Genomic DNA, 23,406 nt, shown 5'->3' with positions numbered 1-23,406 from the left:
ATAATGAGAGCACCATCGATGCAATGCGCTTGAGCGCCGAACCGTGCGCGTGGTCAGTAAGCGATTTGGTGCTGTTCTCCTCCTCCTGGCTCGCCTGGTCGATGCGTCTCCGTCTCCCTCGTCACCAGTAACTTTCGCGCGATGTTCGCATCGTTTGTTCGTGCGGGCACAAGTCCGCCTTAAGTGCACATACCTTTGACAGGCAAGGACCTACTTATCATAGAAACTGTCTCGGAGACAAACCGAGATGAACGGCGAGAGCAAACGGTTTACGGATTGGGAAGGTGCACTTCCATGAGAGGAAGGTGTTGTACGTCAAAACCACGTGGGTGTTCGAGTGATGTTTATTTCCGTCAAGCTGAGTGTCGTTGGATTTATTCCCCGTTATGTGTTAATTTGCCGTGAAATTGTTCGTCAAGTAACTGAACGACGACAAGATGTCACCGGACGGAAATTTATGACTGCTATTGATGGCAGTCGGTACATACGGAATCACCATGCGGGCCAAGTGAACAGTAGGAGCGGGGACTGCGCCGACGTACTGCTCGGGCTCGCCCTATCTAAACGCTACTTGCCGGCAGACGAGCGACTTCACCGGGCGTTGACGAGACGGTGAAGTTGAAGTTCTGGGTCAACCACCCCAAAGCTCATCTCTCCTCTCTCGACACAGAAAATGAATGCGGGCATTGACGTACGATCCCGAGGACCTATAGTGCGCTGTTATCAATGGCATGCTGTATCGAATGTCTATGGGATCATAGGCGACATACGCATTGATAGTGACCGGCACGCGCACGCCGTCCGCATCACCACCTAGTAACTCCAACCCTTGTAGGAGACATTGACTATCCCGCGATCGTGCCACGGCCTGAGTAGTCGCCGCAACATGGGAACGACCGCTCGGGCGACGTCGTCCGCCAGCTCCTTGCTCTGTTCCCCAGGGCTGTAATATATTCGCATCCTGACATCGACGCTCCTCAGCGCGTCGAAGTACGGCCGAACCGCGACGTCGTGTAGGCTGCGCAACTGCGAGTCGAATCTGTCGCCGGACGGATTGAACTTCTCCGGTTCCAGGCCGTCGGCGAGCCAGACGTAGAAGTCGAGCGTGATGTGCGCAAGTGCGTGGCTTCGCACAGAGGACAGGGTGGCACGTAGATTGGCTACTACTGCTGGCCAGTTCTCTTCTGGTTGTCTGAGCTCAACGTTCAGGTCCGACTTCAAGCGGTGTAAGGACGTATTGTGAGCAAACTCGTAACCAGGATGACCTGTGGGATGTGGCTACATCAGTGATTGTCCAACTCTGCGAATCGGAGATATACTTCACCGAGAGAAGTGCCATGCGTTTCACGAAAGCAGGTCAGAGACGGCCCACTTTCTCTGAGGAGTCGATCGACTTGATCGCACGCGATCCTATAGTCGGCACTCTTGACGAATCGGAGTTCAACGGCCAAGTCGCTCAGGGAGGCGTATATCGAAGAGCATACAAGCCAGTCGACGAGGTATTCGAGGCTCTGCGAGGCTTCGTAGTCACTCGCAAGAATATCCAGCCGTTTGAGCCTAATCCCCGACTCAGGCCTTAACGAAGGGTCCGCCGGATGCTGATATCTGGGACCGGCAGGAAGTGGTTGTCTGAACGAAACGCGAGACAAGGCGAGGGCTTCCAATTGCGGGAACGCAGAGATGATCCGGCGTAGCTGGAGGGTGTTATACAGCTGGACAAGCGTCAAGCACAATAACGTGAGGTGTCCAAAATGTGAGAGCGCGAGATAGAAGGTCGGGTGCATAACAGGACGCAGCACCCAGTAGACCTTGAGCGCTCGCAGGGCGGGCAACGCACTGGCAAGACGAGGGCAACGCACTGGCAAAGACGAGGGGGAGTGCGTCGAGGAAGGGGGTGTCCCCTTGCACTAGCTTCGCGTCTTTGTGAGACCGGATGACCAGCTCGTGAGTATTTGTGAGCCATCGCTTGATGCGCGTCGATGTGCGGGACTGCTCCACCAGTAGGTCGTAGCTCGTGCGCGACGCAATCTCGACACTGCAGTACAGGTTGTGCATGGCTCGGGGATGCCACGCCCAGCTAACCAGCGCCGCGATGGGCAACATGCACCTGTCGATGCGATCGATGACTCCCTCGAAAATTCGAGAGGGATACGCTCAGTGAGGAGTCGCGGCAAGGGGTAGTCTTGAAAGGGCCCAGTGCGATCGTCTTCACCATCCGCAACCGAGTTCTTCTCCCACTGTTCCTCTGAGTCGTCCAAATCACGCGCGTGACTTTCATCCGATTCGTCTTCGACGTATGGTGCTGCTTCGATGCTCAGACGCCTGGTGAAAGTACCTAGTAGTCATAATTCAGCGAGACTTGTACGGTACAACATCTGATGAATAGACCGACCTGAGAAGGGATGGCCCCGATATCACTCATGGCATCTGTGTTGACGTAAGTATCTTGCATTTTTATTTGCTGAATGGTACGTGCCAGAGAGGGGCAGGCGACTCGGAGGTCGAAGACATATACCTCGATCCAGCGCTAGTTATGCAGCCTCCCTGCGTTGTCATTGCGAGTAGGAGAATGTACCGAGACTGGTCCGCTGACACGCCAATCGGTGCTCTCCGTTGCCATGGAAGTCGGAAGACATGGTGGTGGCAATATGTGATGTGATCTTAGAGCGAAGACTACCCACCATGTGAGTGCTGTGAGAACTCAGCTCTGCGTGTGTACACACTGTCTGCCGTACGGTAGTCTGGCTTCTCCCACTCATGCAAAACAGCCGCTCTAGTAGCTGCTCAAGCCTGTCTAGGTACGTCGACCCGGACTCGGATCATGGAGCGCCTCTAGAACAGCCTGTGGTTCCCGACGAGAAACTGGCGCGGATCGGGCAGTTGGACGGTGCTTGATAGAATTAGACAGACGTCGTAGTAGAGTAGAGACTCGTTAAGGCCGTGGGATGACGGACTAAGTTACAATGCGCAAGTCGTTGCACGGTGATTGATATCAGACACACGATGATGCGATTCAATGGTGGACTTACAGCTTTAGGGTGATATTATCTGACAGCCAAGCCCTGAAGGCCTGAAGGCCTGAACCAAGTCGCGTCGTCCGGTCCGCGTCATCTTAATTACCTCGAGCTTGTATCCCAATATGGACACCCGGGGATTCACATTTGATCAGAGACGTGTTTAGGCAGATGAGTTGCATGTACATTGCGAAAGTAGATCGTGGCATGTTTCAACTGAACGCCGAGTCAGCAGAGGAATGTCGCGTCGGTCTCGGAGGATTGCGCGTAGTAAACTGGTCACGCGATCGTGTCTGCTCCGAGTCGATTGCCGATCTGAGAATGATCCTCCTCCTTCAGCAGAATCAGCTTGATGTTCAAACGTCCACGCTTTGCATGCCTATATACTGGTGGGTGCTCTAGCTCTAGAACGCTGGAAATTGCTTTGCCATCACAAGGCTGTAGGCCCACCGTCAGCTATCCACACTTCGCCCTGTTCGGGAGGCTTCATGCGCCGCGAAGGTATCAGGACGACTCGTCGTCGAATATCGCAATCGCGTGTCTCACCGGCACCAGCGACATTGTTGTTGCTTTCGTTTTGTAACACATCTGCGTATGCTTGACAGCTCAATATCGGAGGCCTGCTCGTGTTTGTTTCGACAACGGCGGATTCAGACGACTTGGTTGATGGAAGCCGGTATACCGCTCCTATAAGTTAGTATAACATCTCCGTCCAGTTGTTTTACATGGCAAACTCCCTGACCAATTTACCTAGGAATGTACGGGAGAGCGACAGCGCTGTTCTATCGGGATACGGATCGGCTACGGGTGTACGGTGCGTCGCGGGTTGCTCGCGATAAACCGCATTTGACCTAGCTGACTCTAGTCTGTTCCGTCACGCGGCGCATGTTGTGCTGAGAATTTTGTGCTCTTTTATCATGCGGACCGCACTACGTCTTATGGCCCAATCAAGCACGAAGTGGAATAGCCAAAAGGTCCCCAAGCTAATCCGATCATTTCATGGCGTGGATAGCCGGCATATGGGGACCATCGCTCTGGCAAAGTCGTGCGCCGACTTGTAATCATCGGGCATATGGAACGCCTTGACCTTGAAAGCTTGACGCCGAGGTCCATCGATGCGACGGAGCAGCGTGAGGACTTGGCGCGCGCATCAACCGGCTTTATAGTTATATGGCAGCGAAGAGCACAACTATTGGTGGCATCTGACTTAGCGCAGCTTTGATATGGACCGCACGGGGCAGTGCTTACACAGAGATAACAGTGGGAATGGAAGAAGGTTTGGTCAAGCAAACCTTGTAGTACGCAAGCTACTTAACCTAACGGCCACCCCCCGCGCTCCCCCTCCCCCAGCACCTGTATACGGGGTTCCTCTCATAGGTCAACAGGTACGTACGTCTTGCACAAGGCTTCATGTCACTTACGCCGCTACGCGGGACATGACAGGTCATGCAGAACGTTCTTCTCTCCATTGGCAGGTCGAGACGCAAGAAAGCACAACCACGCGCCACCGGCATATCCGATCGCATTCCTATCGAAATCTACGAGAAAGTCATCGAACACATGGACCGGTCTATGCTGCCCAGTGCCGCATTGATTTCCCGAGCATGGTATCCTCGCGCCGCTTTCTGCCTCTATTACACCGTCGTCATCGCATCACGCGCGAGCTACGACTTGCTGGTGAGGCAGCTACGCATGTCGTCCCGTGTCCAGCGATGGCTACAGTCCACACATATCGCAGTGATCGAGGACAGTTTGCAACACCGGGGCGGTATCCCCTTCCTGGACGCCTTCCCTCTGGTCTTCGGCCATGTATGTCTCGCCCTGCAGGTACTCGACATCACTCACATTCTGCGTCCGGATATGGATCCGACTTTCCATCGGGCGCTACGCCAGTTCAAGCACATCGTGTCGTTACGCCTGCATGAAGTCAAACTGAGCAACATTGCCCAGTTGCGACAAATTGTCTGCGCGTTTATGTCTTTGGAGGAGCTGTTTTGGAAAACGTGCTATTCGTCCAGCCACTACTACCGCACACCGCCGGTGCTAGGCTCCAAGATGACCTTTCACGTTTCCGGGATTCCTGCAACATTCGGCTCAAGCGACTCCGAGTCAAAGTGTACTCCGAGCAATACGTACAGACGTTCGGATGCATGACCGATTGGCTTGTATGCTCGGGGATCTGCAGCTCTCTGGTCGAACTGGTGGCTCTGGTGTCGATCCGCCGCAGCCGGAATATGGACCATGCCGCTAAGCACAGTTTAATCGGCTCCTCGAGATCTCGGGGCAGTCTCTGACCTCTTTCCATTGCCAATGCTTTCTGCAACTCCATGGCAAGTAGTCCCCAGGTTCTCTTACTGAGTTGATCATCGCTGAGATTTGAACATCTCCCAGATTATTCTCCTTGCAAATTAGTGCACAACACGGCCTTACGTCAATTGACGTTAGAGCTATCTTTCAACCCCTACGAGTCTCCAGAGGACTCGGACTTCGCACATGCAGCAAGCGAGCTTCGTGGAGCCTTTTCCACGGTCCGGAGTGACCAGCTCAGGCATATCACAGTCCGCTTCAAGTTCAATCTGAACAGCCCTATGCGCCCTCCTCTCAGCCGTTGGTATCGTCATTCCTATGCGCCAGGCTGCTCCCAGCCGTCTGTAGTCAATCTGGGCAGCCCTATGCGCCTTCGTTCCAGCCGTCCGTACGCCCATTCCGGTCTCCTGTACGCTCATTCTGGCATTCTGGATGATCGTCGCGACCCTCGGGACAAGGAGGACTTCAGTCAGTCTTGCAAGAAGCTCGAGGCCGACTCGCGCAGTCTGAACGATGTCTTGGTTGCGCCGTACTTCGACGCATTGAAGGACGTCAAGATCGAGATGCATGTTGTGCATGCAGCGCACGGCTTCGTCCAAGCGATGGCTCCTTTGTTACGACGCTTGTTCATGCCGTGGCATGAACGTGGTATATTATCCATTGCCACGTTTGTGAATAATGTTCCTCTAGACGGCGCGATGCACGAGCGTCGCGTAACAGCCAGTCGTGACTATGCGCGCAAGAGATTGAGCGCATATCCGAGTCGCTCTCTGCGCGAGCTCTATGCTGAGGCCGAGTCCTCGCTAGAGTAATGGAATACCATCCTCCTCCTCCTCCTCCTCCTCCTCCTCGCCGATCCTTTCTCAGCTCAGGCTCTTGACGTATGCGCAGAGTTTCAATCTCAGTTTACGGATTCCACTCGGAGACTCCTAATGTCGAAACATTCGTAGTTATGATCATCGCGAGGCGTGTAGATGCGACAGTCGACGGTAGTAGGCAAATGGATCGGTATCAACGACCCGGGGGGAACACAAGAGACCGCGAGGTTGCAGAGAGGCAGCAGACGCGATATACCAGAACCTGTGCGTCGCGTGAGATGGGGGGAGAATCAAGCACCCACCATCAGCCCGAAGCACGCATGTAGCGAACCCTCCGTAGATGCCTAGTCCTGAGATACGCAGCGATGCTTCGTACACGATGTATATCATATGGGGAACCCTGGATGTGAGGTTGACTGAACTCTGGAGAAGGAGCGTGCTTACAGTTCACCAAGCAACCATGTCCGTCAGGATTACGCCTCCGGTGGTCGGGGATGACAGACGACCTCGCACCTTCTAGTATTGTGGCGGTGGATGCAATTGCAAGCTTGGGACACAGTTGCTCGCAGTAAGACCTGATGAGCATGTCATCAAGCTCGCGAGAAGATCGAATGCACGAGAGTTGACTCGAGACTCACCGGAACGACCCTACATGCCTACACCAGCTGTCAGCGGCCTCCCCAGATGTAGTTCGCGACTATGAATAAGTACTTCGTCCATGTCGTCATTGTCGTCACAGGCAGGCGGCGGGTCAGTGAGCGAGAGTTACAAGCGCGCGGTCTCAGGCTGTTTGGGAGTGGACGACGGCGGACGGCGCGCGCCGCGCTGCCAGTGCCAGTGCCATGCCGCCACAGGCGCGCTTCTGCACCATCGCGCCCCGCCACACGGGCGCCTCTGCGCTCTCCGTTTGCTACTTACTTGCTACTTGCTCAATGCTCATGATCATGTACAACAGCTGTGGCTGCCGTGGATGGCGAAGGCCTTGCAACTTGAACGGCCGCGATGACGACCCCGCCGGGTCTGGACGGACGGACGGCAGACGCACTGTGACACAGCGTACATAGAGGTTGGATGACTCCAAGACCGAAGAGAAGGCGCATCTCTCCCACTGGGGCAAGACACGGCGGTCAGCTCTGGGGCCGAGTCTCCTCTGGTGAGTCTCATCTTGTTCTCTTCCACTCTCGCTCGCTCCCCGATGACAACGCTTCCGTTCGCTGTGACCGGACGACCGTTCGAGTTGGACTCGGACAGACGGTGACTAAATCTAGTTATTATCAGGCTGTCTGACCTCCCTCTCTGAGAAGGGTGCCGACGATTGCATCGTGGGTGCAAATACCAGCGGGTTTGAACTCAGAATAATCTCCAGGTTGAGCAGCGCGAAGTCCTTGAGTTACTGTAGGCTGTCTGGCGCAGTGGGTCCGCTGTGCCATATGCAGTAACTATATCCGAAAGTGGATTGTATCACGTGTGGGTTGTTTTCGGCCTCCCGTTTACTCCCGTCGACACTTTCCACATTGGGCATTCTGCGGTATGTGGGCGTTTGTGGGTCCACGCCTGCTATCGAGGGCGCGCGTTTCGATTGGTTGACTAACGCTCGGCGTTAGCAACGGATTGGTTTCCCATTTCTCCCGCTCCCACAGGACGAAATGCATATAAAGCCGGCCATGAGCACCGCAAAGTCCCCATCATCGCCCCGCCAGCCATCCAAGTCTCGCGCACTTCCCAGCCTCCCGCATCACCACCCATCTCGTCGACCGAGTCATCTACAAGCTGTCTATCATGTCTGCTCAGGCCTCCACCTCCTCGACCTTCGTCATCCCCTCCGTTTTCACCTGGAGCAACACCAATCAGCACGACCTCGAAGCCCAAACGATTTCCGGCCGCCGCGAGCACTTCGACGTGCAGCTATCAACCCCGCCCGTCGCATTCACTCACGCACCTCGTACCCGGGCTGCCAGCCTTGAAGAGGGCACGAACGCGGTTGACGACTTCTTCGGCGCGTCCTCCTCTCGCTCGCCTCGCGGCACGCAGGACAGCCGCCACGACGCGGCAGCCTTGCCCGTGCACCACGACGACGCGCCGCCGCCGTACTCCTGCTCTTCCGCGCCTCCTGCGTACACGCGCTACGCGGAGCACCCCACCCTCGCCATGTACCTCTTCAAGTTCGGCTTCCGTGAGTACCTCTACTTTCATTCTTCATCAATGTCACCCATGCTGATTTCCTCGTCAGTGTTCCCTCTATTCTGGATCGCCGGCGCGCTCATCCTCATCTTCCCCTCCGCGCCCCCGAGGACTGGGAGCTCTCGAAGACGGAGCCGAGCGGGAGAGCTGATCGAGAACATGCGCGGTACGGAGATCAAGTGGGCGAAGCGCTGCCTCATCGCGCTCTCCGTCCTTATCCTCGTCGTTCTCACCGTCGTGCTCGCCGCCGTGTTCCTGACGAGGACATGAAGACAGTCATGCCCCATCGCGTCGTAGCGATCACGAACCTACACACTCCTATCTCCGGCTCTAGCAGCCGTGGCCACCCCGCCAAGTCCAGCGACTCGCGGAAGATGCCTCCGCTGGCGATGCAACCTCCGCTCCTTCGCCCGCCGCTCTGCCTCGGAGACATCGCGCTGGCGCATCCGGCCACAGCCCCCGCCACCGCCATCCGGCAGCTTGTTCTCCAATAAGTCGCAGTCGTCCACCCTCGACACCAACCACGAGCCCTCAGGCTGTCCACGAATCCTTCCCGCTACGAGTTCAACGACCTCAGTGAGACTGGCCATTCTCGCTTCAGCATTCTGTATCGTTATTGCTTATTTCTTGTTTTTGTAAGTTACGACTGTATCGTTATATGTATGAACATCACGAAATTGAGTCTGTCATGCATGGAATAGAATTTGAGTACTGCAGTCGTTCGTAGAAAAGGAGACTGGCTAGGGAGCGAGGAAAAATGCGCACGTATATTCAAGCTGTGTCGACGCAGTAGCTGAACGCATGCCAGCATTGGAGGAGGAGGAGCTTGGCCCAGTGGCTGACGGCGGCGGAGCCCGGCAACCTCGGGCCGCCTGACTGAGGCGCCGTGTATCCCAAGTTTTCAGCTTGAGCCGCAACTTGCAAGTCTACGTACCGTCTAGATTTTGATGGTACTGCTGCCAGTGGGAGCCTTCACCGAGTAAGTTTGGACAGCACCACTGCCACATACTGGGCTCGCAGATCGCAGAAGGTACTTGCCAATTTAATTTTGACCGGCGGGCGGTGCGAAGTTTGATCACGCTGAATCTCTACGTCAGTATTCCTTGCGGTCCTGGTAGCGATGGTACTGGAATCCTCCGAGTCTCTGGCCATGATGCCTAATGTTTGCAAAATATCGAGAAAGGCCGCTGCAGAACGCGCGCGCATCTGATAGTGCTGGCCTTTCCAATACTTATTTCTACGGCAGTGAAGAGCAGTGACAGCTCAGGCTAGTATGGCCCGCATGGGGCAGTGCTTACACGAGATAACAGTGGGAACGGTACAAGGTTTGGTCAAGTCAAACCTTATAGTACGCAAGCTGTCTAATCTGATGCTCCCCAAGCACCTGTATTCCGGTCCCCTCTCAAATCTCACCGGTCAACACGTACGTACGTCTTGTACGGGAATTTAGATCACTTACGCTATGCGGGACATGACAGGTCATGCAGAACATCGCTCTTTCCGTCGGCAGGTCGACCTCGAGCCCCGAAACAAGCGACGCTACCGCTGTGCGGCCCAGGCACCTACGGGCTCGTTCAAGCTCCCTTCCCGGCATTAAACTCACAGCGCGTGACCCCGATGATGCCGATGAAGCTACACGCGACGAAGTTGCGCAAAGCGATGGCCTCGCTGCTCGAGGCGGAGACGATCATGTTGTGCGAGACGAAGGCCATGGTGAAGGTGTTGCTGCACACGACGAAGCACGACCACTCCCTACCGACATATCCGATCGCATTGCCATCGAAATTTACGAGAGGGTCTTCGACCACATCACGGACCAGTTCACGCTCTTCATTGCCGCATCGATTTCCCGGTCATGGTATCCTCGCGCTACTCACTGGCTCTATCACAGCATTTCCATCCCATCGCGCGCGAGCTACGACTTGTTAGTGAACCAGCTACACACATCGCCCCGTGTCCAGCGATGGTTACGGTCCACACACAAAGTAACGCTCGGGTACCGAGACGGCAGTGGATCGAATAACTCAGGTACTCCCTTCCTGGACACCTTCCCTCTCTTGTTCGGCCAGGCATGTCCTTCCCTGCAGGTGCTCGACATCGGTCGGATTCTGCGTCCTAATCCGCATCCGACTTTCCATCGTGCCCTGCGTCAGTTCCAGCACGTCGTATCGTTGCGCCTGCATGATGCCGAACTGAGCAACATTGCCCAGTTGCGACGGATTGTCTGTGCCTTAACGTGTCTAGAAGAGCTTGCTTTGGACGATCTGGTACTCATCGAGCCACAACTATCACAGCCTGGTGGTGTTATGCTCCAAGATGTCCTTTCCCGGAATCCCTGCAACATCCGGCTCAAGCGACTCCGAGTTGAAGCGCATACCTCCGATTGCATAAAGACTTTCGGCCGGATGGTCGATCAGTGGTTTGTATGCTCGCGGATATGCAGCTCTCTGGTCGAACTGGTGACGGTCTTCGAAAACGGGGAACCGGGCCCTGCCGCTCAGGCTGGGCATGTCAACCGGCTACTCCAGTTCTTGGGGCAGTCTCTGACCTCCTTCCATTGTGAAAACTACATGGAGCTCCGTGGTAAGCTGTCGCTCCCAGGTTCTCTTACTGAGTTGATCATCACTGAGGCTTAAACATCTCACAGAGTCTTGCGATCTAGCGCACAACACGGCCTTACGTCAATTGACGTTGCACTTGAATAATTTCGCCACTACTTCCCCGTAAAGTCCTCGGACTTTGCACAAGCAGCAAGGGAGCTTCGTGAGGCCTTCTCCACGGTTCGAAGCAGCCTCGAGCATATCACAATCTGCTTCAGATTCGAGCTTTCCGGCTACCTGGACGAGGAGAACTTCAGCAAGTCTTGCAAGAGGCTCGAAGCCGACTTGCCCAAGCTGAACGATGTCTTGGTCGGGCCGTACTTTGACGCATTGAGGGACGTCAAGATTGAGATCAAGGCTGCATATAATCCTGATAGTCTTGACCAGACGTCGGCACACGACTTCGCCGGAAGGGTGGCTCCTTTGTTACGACGATTGTTCATGCCGTGGCATGATCGTGGTATACTAGCCATCACCACCTCCGCGAAGAAGCGCGTATGGTACTCCTGCAGTGGTTGATTTCCAGTCTGCGACAGACGACCCCAGTGCGTATTTCACTCGGTCTCGGTCTTCCCATTAGACACTGACTTAATTTGCGATTACTAGGAACAGGAACTGTGCCTCGTACTATGTCTCACCCGTGAACGCATCGTTTACAATTCATCGACTTCACGCTCACCGGAGTTACTATTAATGGTGCCTCGGATACTTCTCCTTCCCCTCCTCATCGGTGTTTTCATTTGATGGACTCTGGGCCATTTTGGGAAGACCAGTGTATCTATGCGCGCAGTATGTTATTGCAAGCCCTCAGAGTATGATTGGACGTGGACAGTATCGATAGGCGTGTACGTTTATCGACTTCGACAATCTACATCGCCCGTGACACGCTCGGATGGGCCCTTGAGTTCGTTTGACAATGATATCATTAGGTTCAACAGTAATGATACCAAGCAGGGTTCACCAGAGTACGATCGCGAGGCGTCTCCTGTCGTCCTATTTGTGTGGGCCTTCGCATGGCTCCGCGAGACTGGGAACTCGTTGCCGCAAATGAGCGACGTGTTGCGACTCGGAGTGAGCACATCACAGTCGTGCCAGCGCACGTCCTCGCCTTATACGGATTGCCCATACGTCGCGTTGTCAGCGTACAGAGTCACTGGCTTGGAAGCCGCGCGCCGCATACACAGTCGGGCGAGACAAATTTCAACACGCACTCGGTTGCTGATGCTGAGCGAACGTCCCACCACTTTCCGGGCATGTCTGTCGTAACGGTATTCCTCACGGAAGGATGTTTGGTGTGCTGACCCTCAAAATCAGTGGATGACGTTTGATAGGATGGTTACCGCACATACCAACACAACAGACCTTGGAAACTTCCGTGCGGTTGTCCCCGACGTTGAGTTACGGTACCGTGCGGGGCGCTGTATATGCCAGAACACAAGGGACGGCGAGCGCACATATGCATGTATTGACTATGATACGTAACGCATACAAGGGCAGGTATCCATCAGAAACTACGCGCGCAAGATGGCCAGGCAGCCCTGCAATACCAGTGCGTCGGCCTAGCCGATGATGTCCAGTTGCCCGAAAGGATCAAATCGACTTGCATATGCAGCGCAATGGCCGTGAACTCCTAACTTACAATAAGCATGTCGCGGCTCTGATAGCACGGAGCCTGGTGAACGTGTCGAAGGTCAGAGAGGGGAAGTAAAATGGATCCGTCTGTCGTTCAGAAAGGAGAGTAACGATTGTGTCGAGTGAAAATGCAACGTACAATGGTCTACCTTGACACCTGCCGTGCTTTGTGAGAGCCAACGGGTTCTTCTCCGAATCACCCAACTGTGATCGCCAGCTGCTCTTCTCTGACGCATCCGCCATCGGCGCGCTAACTTTGTCCACACCTGCAGGAGCGGACGACAGAGTGCTCTGCGTAGCAGGCGCATGCACACTTGCGGCTGCACCCGCCGACACGCTCGACACTTCAGACGGCGTGGTCTACTCCTTGGACTCCGCGGGTTTTCTCGCCTGCGCCTGGCCAGCCACGCCCTTTCCGCTGCTAAACACGCCAGTCCACCTGCTCGACTTCGCGTTCATCTCGTCTTCCAGCCGCTGCGTCTCCTCCACCGCCTTCAGCCGTTCATAGAACTCCGCGCGCTCCTGCGCTGCCTTCTCAAGTACCGTCTCGTTCTCCGCCTGCGCGCGGGCCTCCTTCTGCTGCTTTGTCTGTCCGAGAGCGTATGCCCCGATCGCGAGAGCGGCGACGGTCGACGCCTGCAGGCCGACACGCGCCCGCATCCAGTAGTTCATGCTCAGCGACTCGCCCTTCCGCATCTTGATGAAGGACATGACGAGAGCGACGACAGTGGCGGTAGTCCCTATAGAATCCTCAACACGCGCTCAACCGGAGGCTTGATGATCACCACTACTATCTGCGGACGAGACGCACCGATGGGCACGAACGGGTTCTCCCTGAACTTGCGTGCGAACTTGGCGCTCCACGTCTCTTGCACTATAACGCCATCGACGATGTAGAGGCCTGGGTGGTCCGCAGTGTTCGCAAGTGGTCGAGAGCTCATCGTTGTACGAGAAGGTCGAAGAGAGCTCAAAAGTCGCAGCCTGCCACGCTTATGTATGCTGAGATGGAGCCTCCGAGCATGAAGGCGGCCGGTAGAAGCCAGGCCCTCCGACGTACGTGACGGCGTAATGCACTACAGGCCTTACTTCTGCAGTTGCGATAGCCCTAGCTAAGCCAGAAAGCCGAATTGTGAGCAGAGGAAGTACTGGTCGTAAGTTTGCCATGGGAGCACTTCCCGACTGACGATCGCAGTACGGTACAGAGGTAGCTTCCGCATATGGCAAGTACGGCGCCGCGAGTCCCGGGACTTCCCGGGCTGGGTCCGGGACCGCCGCAGCAATGCTAGGCGCTGGTAGGGGTACCTCGGTGACATCATCATGCGCGCGCCGCGTCGCTCTTCGCCACCACTTGTAGCCTAAGACGCGTCCCCAACATGGGACTCCGCAACACAGCTTGCCTTCAACGCTCACCTCGACGAGCGCACTGGTTCAAATTTTGTTCACAGACTCTAATGCCCGCGCATCCTTCAGCAATCCCGGAGACGCGAATTCAAGTCTGTTGAGACATGATGGAAAACCTACCCATCGACACCTCGCATCCGGCGGTGAGAGACTATCTCGCGCTGATACGGTGAGCAAAACACCGCACGCCTCAGCGCCGTGGGACTGACACTGAGCGGACAGGCTGCAAGTGCTCACGCCGCTCTCGCTGCTCATCAACATCGCGACGGTGATGGTATGCAGCGCGATCCTGACCCCGGGACTCAGTACGTCATGTATCAATCTGGGAAGGAGTCTTGAATGCTCATATGCGTCATTGCGATGTGCGTGCAGGCGAAATATCGAAGCTATACCCAGCGACTATCGCTCCGAACCAGAGCCTCATCTCCATCTATGTCACGCTCGTCTATGTTGGCCAACTGGGCTACTGCGTCCTGCTCGTATTTGCACGAAAACCAGAAACTAAGGTGCGCCTGTAGAAAGTGACGCGTGGGTGGTGATGCTGAAGTATATGCGGCATAGGCGGCGATGGTGAAGGGTGTGGGCATGCCGCTTGTGATCGCGAACTGGGTGATGGCTGGTTGGGCTATAGCCTGGGTGAGCACTACGTCCGATTTGTGTTGTGACGAGACGCCGAAGCTCCACAGGTTCTGCAAGCCTTCGTTGTCGCGACGTTGGCGCAAGGCATATTGTTCGTGTTGTTGCTCTACGCCAACCTCGTTCTACTCGTGTACCATAGGCCGACGTGGTCCAGGTACGCGTATTCCCCTCGTCTGCGAAACCTAACTAACCGTGTTACGTCCCCAGACCTTTTGATGTACTATTCATCCATGCGCCCGTACGGGCGTTCATGATCTGGCCGTTCATGATCATGTTCCCTTATACGCTCTTGTAAGCATTGTCATCGCGCCACCTCTTGTTACTGAATTCATGCTCTGATAATCTAGCGTGTCCCTCGGATGGACGTTCTCACCTGGCGAGCCTCAGCACTACGCACGGCATCAATGGCCAGGCTTCATAATCATGCTCAGCGTGAACCTCGTCGGTACGCTCCAGACTCGCTGCACGCCGCTCTGAACTGTCGCTAACCCCCGTCCGCAGGCCTGCTGGTCGTCGTCATCAGGCGTGACGTCGTCTGGTGCATATCCGCAGCCTGGATGTGCGCATCGGTATGGAGCCGACAGCCGAAGCCCATGCCTGTCTGGGTGCGCCGATCTCCTGGCTCGCTGCAGCTACCCCGCGCTGACCCCCGCGTCTCGATAGCTCACCTGCGTGCTCTTCACCGTCGCCCACCCGCTCGGGCTTGTGGTGTCGTGGCTATGGATGCGCCTGCGCGGACGGCGCGAGGGCCGCATTGCGCTCCCGCCGGACCAGGATGGCCAGCCGCAGGGAAACGGACAGGACCAAGGGAGACCTGGAGGCCCGAGAGAGGTTGACGCAGAGGCGCTGTGGGGATGAGTACACCAGCTACGGTGTGTGGAATGTGTATCGACAATGAGTTACCGTTTTGCTGTCTCGACTAATGTCATGCTTTTCTCATTGTGGGAAGGAATAGCTGATGTGCCAGTGCACATGCTTCTGACGGGCGCGCGTACAGCATCACTCCTTGTGGGATGCTGACCGACTTTTTGGATTGCGGCGATAGGTACACGGACTCGTGCCAGATCTTCAACTTGACACTGACGTCCTTCAGCCTGTCCAAGTACTGCAGAGACCATGACGTCGTGCATGTTGCGCAGGTTGGCCTCGAGCTCCTTGTGTATTTACTGGCACGATGTATCGGCTCCGGCCGGGCTACACGGGCTGTGAATCGGGTTCGTGTTTATGACCATGTGCATAACTATAGTACATTGAACATCTGCGGCAGAACCCTTTTGCAAATGTACCTTAGGCTAGACATTTGTTTTGGGTAATTAATATTGACGGTTCTTTGTACGACGGCTGGCTCCATCCGTCGGCCGCGGCTATGCATGGTACCGTTGCATTATAAGCCAAGTTTCTAATCGGAAGTAGCGCGGAGCTCTCACCATCGCATTCAGGGGGTTGACGGGATGCACGGAAGTCATCAAGGCAGTATTCATCAATGGGGGAGAGCATAGTTGAATCACCAGAGTCGGGACGAGCGAAGCTGGGTGTGTCTCGCAAAGTGCGAGAAAATACTTCGCCGCCGTCGCTCTCTGCGGCGGCCACCTCTCGTAGATCTAGAGAGAGTCTGGACAGCAGAATCGAAGTGAATCTGCCAACACGAAAATGCTCAGAAGAGCGATATGTATGATGGAGCCCCGAGAGGTTCTTACATGGCTGTCCACAATGTCCAGATTTCAAGGAACTGTGGAGGTGCGAACACAACCGTGGGCAAAGAACACGACATTAATCTCATGGAGCCAAACTCGTACTTAGTTGAACGTACCTCCGTTAGATGACCAGTCCCTATGCCAATCACGTTCACGCCGCAGAGAAGCCTGGGCATACGTATGAGTGTCCGCTCTTCAAAGACGATGCAAGTTGCTTTGGTTACCCAAAGCATATTGCCGCTACGTCGTGTATGTCATCACTGCAGCATCCTGCATATAGAACGTGAGGCTTACTGTCGTGTAGCAAAACATCTTTCAGTGCTCTTTCGATGCCCACTACACCATCAACGTCCGTGCGTCTCTGGCTTGTCTTCAAGCCGGTCAGGACCAGAACAAGACCGTCCGATATGAGCGCTGCCACTCTGGCAAAAATAGTCCCTGTAGAACGCTCAGTGCTTATGATTGTTTCCATGTACGCATTGTACGCACAGCTGGCACGATCAAATCAACCGTCACGAAATGCTAGCCTGAGTACGAGAAAACAGCGAATCGGTGAACAGACGCACTTCTCATAGCTCCTCTGACTTCCGGCCAAGGCCAGGGTACAAGCTCTGAAACCGTCGACGGTCCCCAATGACGGGATCGATCTAGTGAAAGGTACTATGGTAGGAATTTGAAGCACTGCGTGTCAACACAATGTATCGTCCGTAACACTGTGAATCAACGTACAATCAAAATTCCAGGATTGACCAGGCCGATGAGCAGTACGGTAGCGCAAAGCCAACGATTGCGATTGTAGATCGCAAAGACTCGCAGGGCCGCAAACACTGGTAGTAGCGCCTTCAGGACGTGCAGAAGTGATTTCGGCGTACACACTACTAGCAGCGCTGACGAGGATGACGATATCCAAGCCCATCTGGAAGCGTTGCATATCCCGCAACTAATCGATCCGTTGAGCCTACGTAGAGTCTTCAACTAACCATCGAATTTGTACGGACCTCTGTGACACAATTGAGCAAGAAGTTTGACTCATTAATCCGGCTACATCGCACTTACTTTCACAGTCTGCCAGGGAGCATCTATCCGACTGAGCACCTCGAGGACCGTGTTGGCCAATGCCGGATATCGGTAGAAGTAGAAGAGGATGGTGTAGAATGATGGTTGGGCTCCCCAAAAATATCGAACCTCGCGATCGAGCGTCAATAGGTAGTCGTAGACGTATAGCGCTTGATTCAACAAATGAGTGCGCCAGTTGGACATACTGTGGATCGCCTCACCTGTCGCTGAAAAGTACATGTAATTCACGAGGCCCACGAAGATTCTAGCCATCTGCGACGAGACTTGTGAGTGGGCGATAGCAGAAAATGGGTGAGAGACGGCTCACAAAAAGGCTCCGTGAAGTGCCATTGTATGGGGGTTGTGTTGAACGAGGTTATACTAGAGAACCCTGCATACTTATACGGTCCCTACGCGTACCGCTAAAGTACATCGTACAGGATAGCCAGGACGTGGATCAGAAGCAACTATCAGAAGAGATGATGTTCTACAGATGGAAACTAGGTTCTGCTCGCCTTGCCGTGGTTCTCGCAGAGATATCCCTCTATCTGTATTGACAGTAAGGTTTCGAGGATGTCAGCATTCTCCAGTTGGTTTTGACCTGTGCTTATCTTTGGTCGGGGGAACAAACCTAGAATAGTGCACTTCAAGCTTGTACGGCATGTGTTGCGAAGGAAGCGATATCAGTCAGTAGTCAGTCCCAAACTTGAAGACGTCTACCTCTGCCCCATGCCTGTGCACACAGTCGCTTTCGACCAACTGGCACGTCGGTGGCAAAGGGGAAGGGGGCGACAAGCCACGGGAAGTCGTCTCGGCACAGAAGGTCACCGCGAGTGGCGCCACCGAATGCACCATGTGTTCGACATGGTGTGAATGTTGGATTACCTGGCGCTCCAGCGTATGCATCTGTTAGATGTGCATGACACTGCGGACGTCTCGACTAGGAGCCCGATTGCGTCCAGCGGTCGGCGAATAGATGGTAGGACTAGTGCCACGGTGCGAACAAAGGTGCGCCGCAACTACGATACCACGAAATCTCGATGGCCGCACATGAGAACAAAATCTGTCATCTCCCTTAACGACTAAAGCTCTGGAGATAGATGAGTTCGTCGCTGGGTTCCATGAGACACGCCAAACAGTGCCATGATTGTTTCATAACTGCCCGCACAAATGCTTGTCAGGGCAGTAGGATCATCGCTCCAACGGTATCCGCGGCTTACACGATCAGCAGCTCGCACCCATCGCTTCTCGCGCGCAAGGCGATCTTTGCCTTTCCACTGCTCACGCTGCGTCGAGGCCGCTCGCGTTATCAGTGCTCAGCGGAGCGAGTGGCCGAGGTACGCACCACAACAGTTCGCGGCATTCTTCTATCCGGCCGCCCACTGGCACTTGACGGTTCAAGTTGGTCGGGTGATTTTGAGAGGTCGATGATACCGCGGTCGTGCCATGGCTTCAACGACTGGCATAATGTAGAGACAACGGCTTGCGTGACGTCGGCACTAGTGGAAACGTCCCGAGCATCGACCATGATATCGACCTCCTTCAAATTGTCGAAGCACGGCCGGTTGAGCATGTCGTGTAGATTGCGCCGCCACGAATTGAGCCGCCGCGCTGGGGCGGCCCATCTTCTGGTTCGAGTCAGCGTCGTCGGCAAGCAGAGCAAGGCATTCGATGACGATGAGTTCGAGGTTGGTGCTCCGGACCGTGTTGAAGACGGTACGCAAATTGGCTGCGATTGCCAGCGAGGCCTCTTCTGATTGGGTGGTCGCCAAGTTGAATTTCGCGCAACGCAGCGCCGTATTATTGGACAGATTATAGCTAGGATGACCTGTAGATGCCACGTCCAAGGTGCGGGTGTTAACGGTCATCGATCCGGCAAAGGAGGCACATTACTTCACCGATGGAAAAGCATGAGCCTCGCTGAAGGAAATCAGCGACGGCCCGCATGCTCTGAGGAGCCGATTACGGCCTTGCGTGCGAGTTTGTTGGATCCAGTGTCCACACTCAGAGCGTGAAGGGAATTGCAGAGCCCAGAGTGTACGAGCCAACTGATGATCGTTTCAAGACTAGATGCGGCTTCCGTGTAATGAAGCGTGATTGCAAGTCGGGTCAGTCGGACGTTGGACTGGGTCCGAGAAGGGGTACTTGTTTGTTGTTGAAATTGCGAATTAGTAGAGCGCAAATGCACCAATGTCACTCTGACCAATGAGAGCTCTGCTAGGTGAGGAATCGCGTAGGTGACTCGTTGTAACTGGGCCGTATTGCCCAGTTCGACGTCAACCAAGCATAACGACGAAAGGTGTTGGAATTGGCGGAGGGCGTGATAGAAAGTCGGGTGCATCGTGGGACGCAGCGACCGGTCGATTCTGAGCACGCGTAGTGCAGGAAACGCACGGGAGAAGACAAGAGGCAGCGTGTCGAGAAAGGGGATACTCCTCCGCAACAACGCCGAGTTGGGGTGTTCAGCGACGAGTAGTTCGCGCGTGGTTGTGAGCCAGTGCTTGACGCGACGTGCGGAACTGCTGCACCAGCATGTCGTACATCGCACGGGATGTAATTTCGATGGTCGAGTAGAGGCCATAACTGGCACGGGATACCATGCACGGCTGACCAACGCCGCGATAGGCAACATGGTCCTGTCCAGGCGGTCGATGACGTCTTCGAAGACTTCAAGAGGAATGCCATCAGTGAGGATAGGCTGCCACCGCCTGCGTATCGTGGGCCTCTTGGGAAATAGGATTCTGTTTGCTCTCTCCAGAGCTGCGCCCAATGGTGGAAGCGTCTCGGACGTCTTTGTCATTGGTCTTCCAATGCACAGACGAGGGATGAACTCGTGAACTCGTCCGGGAGTGAAATCTAAGTCAAGCTCATCAGTGATGCGCAGTACTGCGACTAAGGGACAGACCGGTGCTTACAAGACCGCTGAGCTACGAATCTGGGCTCTACGGTTTACAGATGTGCATAAACAACCTGGTCATCGGTGAATGAGACGCGCCTACATAGGGAGGCAACACTCAGTCCAGGAGCATACCGTTGATGAGTATCAAGGCAAACGTTCAACGAAACAGCAGCGTATCACCCGCCTTGTCTCAGACATTGTCTGTGTGCGGAGGCGTTGACCAACGTGACCTGCTGACATTCTAGCCAACGCTTCTTCACTGGCAGAAGCCGCCTGCAGGCATCTTCTGTGAGCGTGGTTTCCCCGGCGCGCTCAGAAGTGAGCAAAGACAAAGTCCATGCATTCGGAGCTCAGTTCTATGTAGACATTATGGCCCTTCGTTTCTGCTGTTACACCTCCCTCTCCGCTCGTTCCATTAGCATGTACAGAGCCAGGCAACCACCGTAGCGCGTTGTGTCGGAGCACCAGGGAGCGAGTTGTATATACCACAACCCTGAGATGGCTGCATCCCCGGACCATCTCGGGCCTCGTGTCGAAGAGGAGCGATCTCTAGTCACTGCCCGTGACGCCAGCGCGAGGGATCTGCTAAACACGAAATACCTGTAGTAAGTCGCACATACGAAGACGGCAGGCAGGGCATCCAGGAAGGGAGCGCTGCGTCGCTTCATGTAGCTGCCAACGACTAGCATGCGTGTGGCGGTGAGGCGTTCCTTGACGCGGGGCGACGTATTGACTCGGGCCACCAACAAATTGTAGCTTTCGCGTGGGTTGCGCTGGGTGTACAAGGCGCGGTGATGCCACGTCCAGCAGGCTGGCGTCGCAGCTCGCAACACAGAACGATCCAATTGGTCGATGGTGCAGAAGGAGACATCGAGTGGAATACGGCCAGACAGCGTCAGCGGTAACGGTCGTTGTAGAGAGGGCTTGCTCCGAGCACCACATGCGAAGCCCTCGAGGTCTTCGTCCGACTTGGAGTTGAGCAACACACCTTGAGGTCGGGGCCTGGACGGCCCAGGAGTGGAGATCCGGTCAGGCAATTCACTGAAGGATTGCAGTCCGAAACCATCAGCATCTTCCATTGCCAGCTAACTGAAAGCGTTGAGTACGTTTAAGTGATGTGCCGAGTGAGACGCACCTACGCAGAGGAGGCAGTACCCATTCTAGGAGCCTGCCTTCCTTCAAAGTTCGACCGCCCGAACCTAATTTTCGCGTGGAGATACTGACCACTGGCAGTCGGTGCGAGGCCGGTGCGCCTGAGAATGTCGCGCCATTCATCTGCGGGGATTGCAAGTCAGAAGTGCAATTGAGCAAGCTCGAGAACGCGGATACATACAGAGATGGTATCAGTCGGCCCTCAGGCTCGCTGTCCCACGCGCCAGCCCGCTGCTTCACTACAGCCGATAGAGGTCAAGCTTGTGTAAGCAGTCGGGGTACGGAAGAGGCTTGTGTCGGTGCTTGCTACTGTGTCTTGCCTGAGCTGAACGTCACGGTGCAGTTGTCCATGCGTCTTCTGACGCGGGACGATCGTGTTGAGTGACGAGAGTGGGCGGGTTGGTTGCGACCTGGCACGGGGACGATGTAGCGGGGATTTCAGGGCGTGCGACGTCGGACACGAACATGGCCGTACACCTTGTCAAGGCGCGTCGAAAAAGATCGTCAGTGGGCTGCTGGTAGCGGGTAGGATGTGCGGGGGATGGTCCCTGGCGCTCGGGGGAGGACGCAGAAAACATCGCCGCGCGTGAAATCCTTTCGGACGACTTCAGGGCGGTACATACGTGTCCTAGCTGCAGTATGGTGCCGGATTGGTGTGACCTCGGGGTCGCAAACGGGGTGCGCAGGGGCGGGAGAAAGTCGGGGTAGGATTTGACAGACAATTCGTCTTGATGAATGCGTGCGATTGAACGTACAAAAGAAAAAGAAAACACACACCGTTTACGACCCGGAAGAGGCAGAAAGGGGACATTGGGGGTGTCGACGACAGGAGAGCGCGCGGGCGGTGTGCACAGGGGAACGCGAGTGGGTGCAAGTGCGGTCGAGCGAGGTCGACAGCACAGATGCAGCGGGCGAGATGGACGTTCAAGCTTCAAGCAGCGTCGCGCGTCGGGCAGAGAGGGACGCGGGGCGCTCGAAAGAAGCGGCGTGGAGGATCTGAGTCAACCCAGTCAGGAGGATCGGTCGTCGCGCATCCTCTTAATGCTGTCACATCGGTGGCGGGCCAGTGAGCGAGAGTTGCAAGCACGCGCGTACGGTCTCTCTGAGAGCGGACGAAGGCAGACGGGGACGGCGTGTTTCCGACTCCGAGTCGCCCCCGCCACAGGCGTGCATCCCCGTGACGCATGATGCGTGACGACTGGGATGCGTGACGACTGGGATGCGTGACGACTGGACGCGTTCGTTTCTCCGAGTCGTTCTCCTCCTCCAGCAGCCTCCAGCCTCCTGTTCCTCGAGTCCCGTCTCGCCATTTGCAACATTATCTCTCTCTAATTCATGCTTTTCGATGCTCGCATTCTGTGCGAGGCTTCAAGCTCAGGTGGCATGAAGGATTGTCGGCAAGTCGCTGGCCTGGGATTCAGAACGACTTGCCAACTTGTCGGCTTGCTAGGCTCCGGCTGCGTCGCTCTGGTTGTTTCCGACGCCCATCTTCACCTGCTCTTGTGGTTATACCTAGCTACTGGACGTCTCACAAGCACGTCGTGCTCTACGGGCACCAGTCCGTCTGAACACGCCGCCTGGACCCGATTCGCAGAGTGTCTCGTTCCGAGAGCCACGTCTCGTAGCTGAATATCTACGAATGGAATCCTCGGTGGGCTAATATCCCTTCGATACTCGTCGGTCACGATATACAGACTAGCCGTTGTGGTGGATGACGGCCTCCTGTTGACCACTCCGTACTCTACCCCATGGTTTGATAGCGGCTGCGGGGACTGCGTCTGTGAGTCTCGTTCTGTTGGCCACGGTTTCCTGGGACAGTTATCAGTCAGTGACTCAGCGAATCGGCCTCGTCCTGGATTGCTCATGATGAAGTGGGCCAGCTTGGCGGACTTGAATCTATCTATGTTGCATATCTCTGGCCTAGCATGGTTACCTCTAGAACTGAGTCTCGGAATGCACCGCAGTACTAGTGCTGCGTAACCTAGAGCTTCGGCTCGGACGACGCGTTTCTCG

At 55.3% G+C, this 23,406-nt stretch overlaps 8 protein-coding genes across 8 annotated transcripts; 4 read left to right on the top strand and 4 right to left on the bottom strand.

The window, feature by feature from the left end:
* Positions 1-813: 813 nt before the first annotated feature.
* Positions 814-2,055, bottom strand: B0H18DRAFT_1118853 (uncharacterized protein; the record flags this gene model as incomplete). The annotated part of the gene is made up of 3 exons (XM_048033854.1): positions 814-1,265; positions 1,325-1,816; positions 1,860-2,055. 3 exons carry the CDS (start codon positions 2,053-2,055, stop codon positions 814-816), a joined length of 1,140 nt encoding a protein of 379 aa, XP_047893866.1.
* A 1,935-nt stretch (positions 2,056-3,990) lies between these two features.
* On the top strand, positions 3,991-5,416 carry B0H18DRAFT_333109 (uncharacterized protein). Its single transcript, XM_048037645.1, has 3 exons — positions 3,991-4,399; positions 4,458-5,344; positions 5,406-5,416. Exons 1-2 carry the CDS (start codon positions 4,238-4,240, stop codon positions 5,166-5,168), a joined length of 873 nt encoding a protein of 290 aa, XP_047893865.1. The 5' UTR covers positions 3,991-4,237; the 3' UTR covers positions 5,169-5,344; positions 5,406-5,416.
* A 2,502-nt stretch (positions 5,417-7,918) lies between these two features.
* On the top strand, positions 7,919-8,590 carry B0H18DRAFT_1118851 (uncharacterized protein; the record flags this gene model as incomplete). Its single annotated transcript, XM_048033853.1, has 2 exons — positions 7,919-8,312; positions 8,370-8,590. 2 exons carry the CDS (start codon positions 7,919-7,921, stop codon positions 8,588-8,590), a joined length of 615 nt encoding a protein of 204 aa, XP_047893864.1.
* A 647-nt stretch (positions 8,591-9,237) lies between these two features.
* On the bottom strand, positions 9,238-9,623 carry B0H18DRAFT_1005601 (uncharacterized protein). The gene is made up of 2 exons (XM_048028587.1): positions 9,418-9,623; positions 9,238-9,350 (listed from the first exon to the last, which is right to left on the bottom strand). The coding sequence occupies exons 1-2, from the start codon at positions 9,524-9,526 to the stop codon at positions 9,247-9,249; spliced, it is 213 nt and encodes a 70-aa protein (XP_047893863.1). The 5' UTR covers positions 9,527-9,623; the 3' UTR covers positions 9,238-9,246.
* An 85-nt stretch (positions 9,624-9,708) lies between these two features.
* Positions 9,709-11,205, top strand: B0H18DRAFT_333047 (uncharacterized protein). The gene is made up of 3 exons (XM_048037644.1): positions 9,709-9,743; positions 9,799-10,903; positions 10,968-11,205. Exons 2-3 carry the CDS (start codon positions 9,802-9,804, stop codon positions 11,045-11,047), a joined length of 1,182 nt encoding a protein of 393 aa, XP_047893862.1. The 5' UTR covers positions 9,709-9,743; positions 9,799-9,801; the 3' UTR covers positions 11,048-11,205.
* Positions 11,206-13,853: 2,648 nt separating this feature from the next.
* B0H18DRAFT_1210989 (uncharacterized protein) lies at positions 13,854-15,450 on the top strand (the record flags this gene model as incomplete). Its single annotated transcript, XM_048036403.1, has 9 exons — positions 13,854-14,122; positions 14,176-14,258; positions 14,326-14,459; positions 14,515-14,589; positions 14,640-14,746; positions 14,800-14,883; positions 14,940-15,037; positions 15,094-15,197; positions 15,256-15,450. The coding sequence occupies exons 1-9, from the start codon at positions 14,058-14,060 to the stop codon at positions 15,448-15,450; spliced, it is 945 nt and encodes a 314-aa protein (XP_047893861.1). The 5' UTR covers positions 13,854-14,057.
* Positions 15,451-15,811: 361 nt separating this feature from the next.
* On the bottom strand, positions 15,812-18,016 carry B0H18DRAFT_1005588 (uncharacterized protein). Its single transcript, XM_048028586.1, has 13 exons — positions 17,858-18,016; positions 17,671-17,764; positions 17,564-17,607; positions 17,343-17,512; positions 17,163-17,226; positions 17,012-17,113; positions 16,845-16,946; positions 16,581-16,724; positions 16,403-16,479; positions 16,290-16,321; positions 16,020-16,228; positions 15,879-15,956; positions 15,812-15,832 (listed from the first exon to the last, which is right to left on the bottom strand). Exons 2-12 carry the CDS (start codon positions 17,691-17,693, stop codon positions 15,880-15,882), a joined length of 1,044 nt encoding a protein of 347 aa, XP_047893860.1. The 5' UTR covers positions 17,694-17,764; positions 17,858-18,016; the 3' UTR covers positions 15,812-15,832; position 15,879.
* Positions 18,017-20,560: 2,544 nt separating this feature from the next.
* On the bottom strand, positions 20,561-21,439 carry B0H18DRAFT_1005573 (uncharacterized protein). Its single transcript, XM_048028585.1, has one exon. The coding sequence runs from the start codon at positions 21,318-21,320 to the stop codon at positions 20,631-20,633; it is 690 nt and encodes a 229-aa protein (XP_047893859.1). The 5' UTR covers positions 21,321-21,439; the 3' UTR covers positions 20,561-20,630.
* Between the last annotated feature and the right edge of the window lie 1,967 nt (positions 21,440-23,406).

This window comes from Fomitopsis serialis (assembly GCF_022376445.1).
Source record: "Fomitopsis serialis strain Sig1Antser10 chromosome Unknown B0H18scaffold_30, whole genome shotgun sequence".
Lineage (NCBI taxonomy): Eukaryota > Fungi > Basidiomycota > Agaricomycetes > Polyporales > Fomitopsidaceae > Fomitopsis > Fomitopsis serialis.
Note: the sequence above shows the minus strand (reverse complement) of the source record. Positions and strands in the feature narration are given on the sequence as shown.